This window comes from Octopus bimaculoides, chromosome 1 (genome assembly GCF_001194135.2).
Source record: "Octopus bimaculoides isolate UCB-OBI-ISO-001 chromosome 1, ASM119413v2, whole genome shotgun sequence".
In the NCBI taxonomy this organism is placed as follows: domain Eukaryota; kingdom Metazoa; phylum Mollusca; class Cephalopoda; order Octopoda; family Octopodidae; genus Octopus; species Octopus bimaculoides.
Window position 1 is genome coordinate 120,851,179 of NC_068981.1, and position 12,083 is coordinate 120,863,261.

The 12,083-nt window shown below is 37.7% G+C and overlaps 1 protein-coding gene across 1 annotated transcript in view; it reads left to right on the forward strand.

Annotated features, from left to right (window-relative positions):
* Window positions 1-12,083, forward strand: part of LOC106872789 (uncharacterized) — a 423,364-nt gene that overhangs the window by 258,716 nt on the left and 152,565 nt on the right. Inside the window, exon 6 of the mRNA XM_052969923.1 lies at window positions 4,093-4,212. Coding sequence (XP_052825883.1) covers window positions 4,093-4,212 — 120 coding nt within the window. The remainder of the gene's footprint in view (window positions 1-4,092; window positions 4,213-12,083) is intronic.

Here is a 12,083-nt window from a genome sequence, read left to right on the forward strand (position 1 = left end):
TGTCTACTTCTAGTTTCTTCCCCTGGCATGTAATGGAATCTGTTGTCTGTACATCTTCAGTGTTTATTGCCCCTGTGCATCTGCCACACAAAAACTATTTTCCCAGTTAACCTTTGTTTAATATTGCTGCACCTTTTATGTGTCCATAACTTACACCGAGTACTTTGTATGGAGTTTCTACCTATGCATTTTCTACAGATCTAGCAGGGCCATCTACCTGAAGGAGATTGTGGTTTGAAAGCCTTCCTACTTACTAAGACTTTGGTTTTTGCTAGGTTGACTCTAAGGCCCTTTTATTCTAGACCTTGCATCCACACCCTAAACTTTGTCTCTAGTTCTGGCAATGACTCAGCTATTAGGGCAAGGTCATCAGCATAGAGGAGCTCCCAGGGGCAGCCTGTCTTGAACTCGTCTGTTATTACCTGGAGGACTATAATGAATAAGAGGGGTCTGAGGACTGATCCTTGGTGAACCCCTACTTCTACTCGGAATTCTTCACTATACTTGTTGCCAACCCTCACCTTACTGACAGTATCCCTGTACAGGGCTTGCCAACCACTCATGTATCCTCAGTTTCTGCATTGATCATCAGATAAGGGATCGGGGGACCCTGTGAAAGGTTTTCTCCAAGTCAACAAAAACCAAGTACAGAGGTTTATCTTTGGTTAGATATTTCTCCTACAGTTGCCTTACCAGAAATATAACTCTCTCCCTAATTAGTTGGGCTATGACCTTCTCTGTAACTTTCATCACCTGATCGAATAATTTGATACCCCTATAGTAGACAGGGACATTAGAGCAAAGAAACAGGCTTAGAAGGCCTGGAAGAGTGGGGGTAGTAGGATAATGTATCAGATAGCCAAAAGGGAAGCTAGGAGACAGATATATATAGTCAAGGAAGTAGGAGAAAAGAAGTTTGCCAATGTTCAGCAATGTGAGGATCAAAGAAAGGCAGTATTTCGGATAGCAAGACAGTGTGTGAGAGAAAACTGTGACTGAGTGGTTGGCGTTAGGAAGGGCATCCAGCTGTAGAAACTCTGCCAAATTAGACTGGAGCCTGGTGTTGCCATCCGGTTTCACCAGTCCTCAGTCAAATCGTCCAACCCATGCTAGCATGGAAAGCGGACGTTAAACGATGATGATGATGATGATGATAGTTATTTCTGTCTAAAGCATCACCTTTATTCTTGTAGCAGTTGACTATGGTGCTGCTACACCAGTCATTGGGTATGACTCCTTCATGAACTACCTGATTTACGATGTGAGTGTCAAGACCATAACCCACACTGCCTGGTATTTTAAGCATCTCAGCGGTGATTCCTGATGGTCCAAGTGCTTTCCCTGTTTTCATATCCTTAATTGCTTTATCGACCAGGGTACTATCGATTTGGGTAGCTGGTCCTTCAATTGGGTCAACCTTTGGCAGACTCTCCTCCTCCCATTCATTCTCCACATTCAGTAGTCTTTCATAATGACATCTCCAAGCCTCTTTCTTTGCAGAATCATTAAACGCAAGGGAACCATCATCTATGTGGACACATTTCTCTTTTATGACATCACAGTTTTCTCTCACACACTGTCTTGCTATCCGAAATACTGCCTTTCTTTGATCCTCACATTGCTGAACATTGGCAAACTTCTTTTCTCCTACTTCCTTGACTATATATATCTGTCTCCTAGCTTCCCTTTTGGCTATCTGATACATTATCCTACTACCCCCACTCTTCCAGGCCTTCTAAGCCTGTTTCTTTGCTCTAATGTCCCTGTCTACAATATTGTTCCACCACCATGTTACCCTAGGTCTGGAAGGGACTTTGCCCCAGCCACAGATTTGGTCTGTGGCACTCAGCAAGCTCTCTCACAGGAATTCCCAGCTGCCTTCTATGTCACAGGACTGGATCTCCTCCTCCTTGTCATCAGTTTTCTCAGTAAGGATATCCCTAAATCTCTGACCATGTGAAGGGTTCTTAAACTTCCAAGTCCTTCTTTTCCAGATTGGTCTGCTTTTTGGCATCCTTTTGATCTCGAGTCTAAAGTCACTAATAACTTGTCTATGTTGGAGGGTACATACTTCCCCAGGGAGGGTCTTTGTATTTAAGAGCAACCAGCCACAAAGATGAGATCATTGTGACTTGTCTTTGAGGTAGCCTGCAGAAGAACATCATAAGAATGATCCTTCTGTTCATTTGGTAGGCACTGGGGGTTGATGTAATTGACTTAATCCTTTTGTCTGTCCTTGTTTGTCCCCTTTATGCTTAGCCCCTTGTGGGCAATAAAGAAATAAGATATAAATATTTAAAAAAAAGAGGGTAAGTGGGCTGCTATCTGGTTTAGTTAGTCCAGAGAGGAAGGAGAGGGTGGTAAGATTACCATTATAAGAGGAGAGAGGGAAAGAGCAACTGGAAAGAGATTTCCGGTATTGGTTGTGATTTCGAAACCACTGACACAAAAGGTCATTTTAAGGGGTAGAGCAAACAAGAAAGAAGTATTTTAGAGAATAGATGAGTTTGAATGAATGAGGCGATAAAAAACAAGAGAAATTCTTAGCTTAGCTGTGCATATTTTCGAGTGTCCTCAATGGCCAAACACATGGAATAAACTAATGCAAGTCTGGGATAAATTAAGATAAACAAAGTTGTTTTTATATTTTAAAATATACTCTCCTTCAATCTCTACAATGCTCCTCAATCTATCTGGTAGACTTGCAAGGCCCCTCTTCCAAAATTCACTTATCCGTGATGAAAAATACTCCTACAGTACTGTTCTAACTTCGTGTACAGAATTCATATTTTTTCCATCCAAATGATTTTGAAGACTGTGGAATAAATGATAATCAGATAGAGCAATGTCCAGCAAATATGGTTGGTGGGGCATCATTTTCCATTCAAACTGCATCTACCTTTGAATGTCATCCTCGCTGTATGTGGCTGAGCATTATCCTGATGGAAGAACACCTTTCATCTTGAAACGAAAGATGATTGTTTTTCTTCTAGCGCTGGTGTCAATGAATGACCAAATCCAAGCTTCTCTGCTAATTCCTCAACAGTTATAATGGGATTTTGTTCTACAGATCTTCCAGGATGAGGCTTGTCTTCTAGGCTGTAGTTTTTGGCTCAGAATTTCTGGAACTACTGTTGACACTGGCTCATGCTTATTGTCCGATCCCCATATATTGCATTAATATTCCTTGCACTTTCCGTTGCATTGTTGCCATTATTGAACTCATAGAGCAAAATATGCTGAATATGCTCCTTTGTCACTTCCATTATAGCTTTGAAAAAATAACTATTTAAATCAAACTGCACTCTTCAAAGCTTGCACTAAGAATAATAACAAGTTAAAATTACTACCTGCTTTTATTGCAAGTTGATGCAGGTAGTTTATCCTGTCCCCCTCTGACTTTTAGTTCATACAATTGAAAAGCTGCATTATTTATGAGATGACCCAATATATATATATATATATATATATATATATATATATATATATATACCACCTTGAAGAATTTTTAGTGAAATGAATGAATCCTAGTACTTATTTTGTTTTGAGCCTAATATTTATTCTATCAGCTTCTTTTACTGAACTGCTAAGTTATGGGGATATAATCACACTAATGCCAGTTGTCAAGTGGGGGACAAACACATGGTTTAAGTTGGTCTGAGATTATAGTAGAAGATACTTGCTCATGGTGTCATACTGTGCGAGTGAACCTGGAATCATGTGGTTGAGAAACAAACTTCTTATCAGACAGCCATGCCTGCACCTCAGAGAAGAGAACAGGGAGTACTTGATCCTATTTAGAAAACCAAGCAACATGACCAACCAGTCTAAGCTCACCTTCCCAAATTCTACAAGTAACAGGACACATCCCTATTTCTGAGTATAGTCATTTGTTGTATTATTACCTTCCTTGGAAACAGGTGAAGGTCACTGAGAGTAAGGGCATCTGACGATAGAAAATCTGCCTTAATTCCATGTTATGATGTGTTTAGTTTTATATTGATGAATTCAAGTCTGTGTGGTTTGTAATTGATGCATGTCTGTTGGTTTGTTTACTTTGTTTTATACATCAGAGAAACCTTCTCCTTTTAGATCCGACATCCCAACGGACAAAGTCTTCGAAATATTTTCGATTCCAACAAACATTTGCAAGATGTTTGGGATTATGCAACAGATTATTTCCAAGAAATGGAAAACATGTGTTTAATACAGGTGAGTGGATAAATTTGTCTCATATGTTCCATCTTTTATAGGAATGTTTTGATTTAGATTTTGTTACAGTTTCATGGAATGCCGACTTACCTACTAAGCTGCTGGTTTCATACTTTGTATCTTACTATAAGTGATGCCCTACATCATTCAGCAGTAAATTTAGTACCCAGTAGCTCAGTCTGCCTATGTTAACATCACCTCCCTGCCTCATATGAAGAGTATGGCATGAAATGTCAGATTCTTCATGTCTTGAGACAAATGAACTTATTAAAACTCTTCTATTGACTACAGTATTTCTAATTGTGAGCACGCATCACTTCGAAGAGAAATTAATATTTTCAAAATGAGACTTGGCCTTTTCAAAGTGTGAATAGCAACTGCAAAGTGAGATTAGTAGGAAAAGATTTATTGAACAATAGAATATAACGTTGGAACAGTGTAATGTCAACAGTATGAATCTGCCCATGAATTTTGAAATGTAACAATCACTTATATGTGGTTCTTGTTTTTCTATTTTCAAAGAATCTAAAATTAGTTTGTTTACAGTCTTCATTTGAAAGAATGCCTATGAAGTTAGTTATCAAAATACTTTGTAGCCCAATTCCAGATCAGGACAATCTATATAGGGGGAAATAACTCTTGTCACTACTATACAGGGGAAATAACTTTTGTCACTACAATATACATGGCTGACATCCTGTGATTAAAACGTTGGTGTTTTTAATTTTGTTTTATTTATGATATAGCATCTTATTCTCCAATTGATAAAAGTTTCCTTGCTACATCTTCCTGAATTATGATATGTTATTCTTAGTTAATCAAGTCAAGTAAGTTTAAGTTGAAATGTGCTTGTTTTGAAATTATTAATCTCACTGAGAAGTAATGTGGTCTCACTTTGAAATTACTATCCCCACTATGAGGTGACATGCTCATTTTGAAATTCCTGATTTAATTTTGAAGTGATATATCCTCTCTTTGAAATCACTAGTCTTCCTTTGAAGTGTCATTTCCTTCCTTAGAATTTGCTACTATCACTTGGAAGTAATATGCTCTCACATTGAAATTATTAATCTCACTTTGAAGTGACATATTCTAATTTTCCAAATGATATAGATGTTGCTGACCCAGATTACAGGCCAAGTTCCTCATCTTCTGGAGTATAACTCCTTATCTCTTGTTCTTATTCTGTTAGCAGAGGATATACAGGGTGGAAAATGATGGTTGAAATTAGTAGCAGCTCTACGTACTGAGAATGATTAAATTGATTATAACCATTATTTTTTTTTTTAATAATGTGTTACTTGTGCTTGTCTTTGAAGTTTTGCCACAGTTCACTGTTGTATACAACCAACAGAAATTTGGTTAGCATAGTGATGCTGAGATAAAGTCCATTTCTGGATATAGGCCAGTGTTAGATATGTTCACAACTATCCCTATATCAATCGCTTCTGTCATCACCATAGTATGGTAGTGACCAGTACTGTGTCTTTTCTAAACTCAAATTCTCAATCTACCAAATGGTAAATAGGCATTATGATGAAGTACAGGTCACTGTAGTAAGCAGCAAGGGAACTATATAATGAGTATTTTTTGTTGTGGTCAAGTCATCCTTGATGCAGCAGGACTACCATCAAAAGCATTTTGTTTGTGACCCTGCCATTGGTTTTAAGTGTGTATAGGATTACATTATTTAATGTAACCTTTTTTTTTCTTATCTGAAATGGCAGTGTGTAATTTAAAGAAGATTTGGCTGCTATTTCTAGCAAGTTGAGTAACTACATGGTGGTTCGCTTGTGGGCTTTTGTTTAGTTACTTTGTGGTGTTGAGATGAAGACTCCCACATGGGTATAATTTAAAGAGAACTGGGAAGGCTGACCCATTGCATGCTTGTGCTTAGACACACACACACACACACACACACACACACACACACACACACACACACACACACACACACACCAAATGTAGATGACCATATGAATAAAGTGTCAAATAAGAAATAGAAAGCTGGGTGTTTTGTGTGTGTGTGTGTTTTAGCAAAATTAAAAATTAAAATAGCTAATGGAAATAACACAAAGTGATCAATGACATGGGTTTGTATAATTAAATTAAATATTGATGCATGGATCACAGTTGTTTTATAAATGTTGACCTGCAATAGAAGTGTCCGTCATTTAATCATGGTATGCTTCATTTTTTTGCGTTTCTTTTTTCCTTATTGGTGCTGGTTTACACATGACTCATATTTCTAGGATCCATGTGTAGAGGGTATTTACAAAAGCCTCCTGGTAGTCAATGTATTCCATGTCTTCTTTCACTTTCTAAAGTTTCCTTTATAGCTTTGCTGATCATATATTGATCTTAAAACCATATGAACCTTTATAGAAACCAGTCTGTTCTTCTGAGAATACTTTGTTTTCCTGCCAGAAGTTCATTTATTCTGCGGTATATCATTACAGTTAAAACATTGTATGCTGTAGAAATGCAGGTAATGTGTTAATGAGTTTGTAGCTTTGAGGGTATTGTGATGAGAGTTATGACACCCTGTTGTGAGAGATAGACTGGTCTGAATAAAGTATAAATAGTAACGATCCATGTGAGTTCAGAGTTCGGAGTTGAGTGAAGTTCATGTTAGTTTGCAGTGAAATCAGAAGGTGTCGGTTGGTTAGTTCACAAGGAATATTGATAGTTGGTTTGTAAAGAAATTTGTTTAGTTCGTTACATTGTCTCTACTGTTGTCTGGTTATCTTATTTATTGTACATAAGAAATTATATTACAAAAGCTGGCTATGAGGGTTCCAAAGCTCGCATAGGTTACTTAACAATTTGTTCATGATACAACTCGTTAAATAATGGAAGACCTATTAACTTCCATAGTACAGTTGCAAAACCAACAACAAGAGTAGCAACAGGAGTTGCAGAAGCAACTATTACAGCAACAACTATAACAACAATTATTGGAGCAATATTCAAAGAAGTCCAAAAATGAGGTAAGTTTGTTTTCGCCAGACAGTGTTTCGAACTCGATTAATGAATTCAGTTATAACCCAGAGGAGGGTATAACCTTTGCATTGTACTACAAAAGTTACAAGGAAATTTTTCAAGCAAGATTGCAAATCTTGGTCGGATGAACAAAAAGTGAAATTGTTATTGTGAAAATTAACTCTGTTAGAGCATAAACATTACTGTAATTTTGTATTGCCTAAAAAGATCAATGAAATTTGTTTTAAAGAAAAAATAGAATTACTGTCTAACATATTCAGTGATAACACTTCTCTATTTAACATTCAAATGGAGTGTTGGAATATAATGAAAAAAGGGAATGATGATTTCATCACATATACAGGAACAGTCAAGAGGATGTGTGAAAGTTGTAAACACAAAGAACTTACACCTAAAATGTTCAAGTGTCTTATTTTTGTACAAGGCCTTACAGCAAGTGAAGATACAGAAATTCAGGCAAGAATTCTTTCTAAATTGGAACAAGCAAACCAATACCTAACCTTACAGTCCATGGCAGAAGAATGCCAAAAGATGGTAAAACTGAAACATGATTTAGAAAAAATTCAAGAAGAAGGTTCCTTAAAAATCCTGATATGCTGACCAGAAAAAGTACAGCAGAAAAGTGCGCCATGTCTTAATCCATGTTATGAATATGGGGGCATACATTTCAGGAAAGACTGTCCATTTAAAAATCAAAAAGGTTACATCTGCAAAAGAATTGGTCGCAAGAGTTCACACTGCATAACAAAAGTACGAAGATCAAACATTAAAAATCCTACATTCATTTTGTTAATGCCTTTCTTGCGTTGAGTAATCTCATCCATTTTGGAGGTGTGGGTGTATGATTAGCAAGTTTGCTTCTCAACCACATTGTTTCTGGTCCAGTCCAATGTGTAGCATCTTGGGGAAGTATCTTCTACTGTAGATCCTGGTCGACTAAAGCCTAGTGAGTGAATTTGGTAGAGGGACACTAAAAGACACCCATCATATATATATATATATATATATATATATATATATATATATATATATATATATATATATGGTGTGGCTGTGTGGTAAGAATCTTGCTTCTCAACCACATGGTTCTTGGTTAAGTCCCACTGTGTGGCACCTTGGGCAAGTGTCTTCTACTATAGCCTTGACCTGACCAAAGCCTTGTGAGTGGATTTGGCACACAGAAACTGAAAGAAGCCTGTTGTATATATATATGTATGTATGTGTGTGTGCGTGCCTTTGTGCCTGTGTTTGTCCCTCCCACAATTACTTGACAACTGATGTTGGTGTGTTTACATCCCTGTAAGAACAGTTCAGCAAAAGAGACTGATAGAATAACTACTAGGCTTATAAAGAGTAAGTCCTGGAGTTGATTGCTTCGACTATAGAAAAAATTCCTTTGAGGTGGTGCTCCAGCATGGCCACTGTCAGATTGACTGAAATAAGTAAGAGAATACGCGCACACACACGCACACACACACGCACACACACACGCGCACACACACACACACACACACACACACACACACACACACACACACACACACACACACACACACACACACACACGAGCTCTGATTAAAAAGTATCAGAACTGTTGCTATGGTAATGGTGCTAAAGTACACAGAGTGAAACTGCTTGGTATAGACTGACCTTGAACTGTGTCATGTATGCATACTAAGTTATAACATTCTCACTTCTAGTTTTTATGCCAGTGCTTGGATGTAAAGTGTGTAGAGTGTGGTCCTCTCACCACATGACAGGAGTTCCATCAGTGACCATGCAGAGAAAATGTGTGTGTGTGTGTACATGGAAAGAGACACAGCTTGAAGGTTAATACGGCAAAGAATCTTTCTAAAAGAAATCAAATCTTGCTTGAAAGGGACAAGATCTCATGATGCTGAGAAAATCAAAGAGTATGTGACGGGACAGCTGCTCACTGTCTCAGAAGTGGAGTCCCAGGAATGCTTCCAGCAATGGAAACAATGCTGTATAAAGTGTGTGTCTTCAGAAGGGGGCTACTTCAAAGAAGATTAAACAGTGAATTGGTATGTGTGTTGTTTTCTTTTTATAGCACCACCCCTGATGCTTTTTGATCAGGCCTAGTATGTATACACACACACATGCATGTATGTACATGTGATTGTTGTATACAAGTGTTATTCATTTCCAGTATTTTGTGAAAACATGTCTGGCCATGGGGCAATATCAACCTGCTTGGAAACAAGTAAGGGCTGGTGGCAGAAAGGGTGTCTGACCATAGCAAATCACCCTCAATAAACTAGCATGGAAAAGTGGATGTTGAAATGATGATGAGGATAATAATAATAATAATGATGGTTAGGAAAACACCACCAAGCCGATTCCTTTGCTATCTATCACTCACTCTCAAAATTACTCCTATTCTGTTAGTGCTGCATTAGTTTCTATTTTATTTTTTGTAGTTCTTCACAGAATTGTTTGGGATTAGTGTTGAACTGTTAATTTTGTTCTGAGAATTGTTGGAATGATGGATTCTTTACAATTTAGCAAGGTTCTCTTATTTCAGATGTATTTTTATTTCAAACACTTTTTTTTTAATGTTAAACCTCAGCAGTATTTATCTTGCTTTCCATTCTTTTTACAGCTGTGTATTTTTATTATTGATTTCACTGATAATTGAGAGAGTGTTTATTTTCTATCTTTCTTTTTTGAATGTTTGTTTGTTATGTTGTTTGCTTGTGTTTTGATAATCCTATACGTGTTACTTTGAAAGGGTGTCCTTTTTTTCTTTACAACTACTATCTCTCCTGCTGCTGCTGAACGTAGGTTATGAATCTCCTTCGGCTCTTAACCGTTTAGTGTTCACATTAACCTGCCAGATGCAATGCTTATGCGTTCACATTGTTTTATGAATTAATCATACATTGTCTCATAGCTTTGGAATTTCAATGACGTGATTGTTTCATCATCATTATCATCGTCACCGTCGTTTAACGTCTGCTTGCCATGCTAGCATGGGTTGGACGATTTGACTGAGGACTGGTGAACCAGATGGCTGCATCAGGTTCCAATCTGATCTGGCAGAGTTTCTACAGCTGGATGCCCTTCCTAACACCAACCACTCCAAGATTGTAGTGGGTGCTTTTACATGCCACCGGCACGAAGGCCAGTCAGGAGGTACTGGCAACGGCCACACTCGAAATGGTGTATTTTATGTGCCACCCGCATAAGAGCCAGTCCAGTGGTACTGGCAATGAACTCGCTCGAATGTCTTTTCACGTGCCAGGAAGGCGACATTGGTAACGATCACGCTCAAATGGTGCTATTTACGTGTTTATTTTTAGAATTACATTGTAGGGTGGGTGTGAGAGGCCAGATCTGGCCACTTTCAACATAAATCAAGTAGAATATTTGGGCCAGATATGGCCAGTCTAAATGCTAATGGGTTAAAAAAGGAACCTTATCATCTTGATAATGGAAGGGCTCACTAGATGTAGTCTTAGAATAAGTAATGAGAAAAGAAATAAATAAAAACTCAAGTTCAGGGATGTGTCCAATAAGGGTTAAACAACCACATCTGATTCATTTCAATGTTTTACAGAATCAAAACAAGTTAACTAAGAAGAAGGGTGGGGACATTTTTATTTCAAACTCTTTGTCTTTCTGCTGCCAAGATCAAACACGGTGGGGTGGTGGGTATAAAATTAAAAATGTCTGTTAATTATTTAATTAGAAAATGAATAGTACATAAATCTAATGAAAATATATAAAACATTATAGGTACAGGTGCGGTTCTGTGGTGAGAAGGTGTGTAGCAACTTGGGCAAGTGTCTTCTGTTATAGCCTCAGATCAATCTAAACCTTGTGAGTGGGTTTGGTAGATGGAAACTGAAAGAAGCCTGACATATGTGAGAGTGTGTCTGTGTGTGTATGTGTGCGCATATGCGTGCATGTGCATGCATGTGTGTCTTAGTGTTTTCCCTCACCACCACCTGACAACAGGTATTGGTTTGTTTACATCCTTGTAACTTGATAGTTTGGCAAAAGAGACCAATAGAATAAATACCAAGCTTAGGAGTAATCTTTAGTACGAGAGGAAACGAGAGGGTTGGTACTAAAATAACTTACTGCCTAAATTTCTGAGATGAATTCTTGTCAATTAGATTATGATTTTACATACTATTAACTTCATATTTTGAGATGAACCATTAAAAAAAATAGTTACATTGATACTCCTTTGATTTTGTTTGTTCTATGATCCTCAGGAGGTATGGGATCTTCTTTGTGTACATAGAACTTGCTCAGATTTGAACTAGGAACCTTCATATCTAAACTAAGGATTGTAATATGTTCACCCACATGGCCACAGCAGTAAGGCACATGGAGTTTAAAAATGTGTGTATGCCATCTTCATTATCATTATCATCATCACCACCATTGTCATCACCATCAGATTTCCTGTGGCTGGATGCTCTTCTCTTGCTTGTTTCCGAGCAAAGTAATATACTTCCATGGCTAGGCATATCTTTTTACAGAAGACTGGAGATGAACAACACCACTTGTACAATGGTTATGCTTGTTTACAACCATCACATGATATCAAGACAAAGTTACTCCACTTAAGTGTGTATGTGTATATATATATTATATACACACACAATGGGCTTCTCTCAGTTTCCATCTACCAAATCTACTCTCAAGGGTTTGTTGGCCCAGGGCTATTGTAGAAGACACTTAGCCAAGGTGCCTTGCAGTGGGACACCTTGACCACTGTATGTTGGTGTGTCAACATATGTGTGTGCGTGCATGCATATACACACACACACATACATACGCATATAGGTTTGGTAATACAAACTAGGAAACTAGAACTTGAAACATGAGTATAT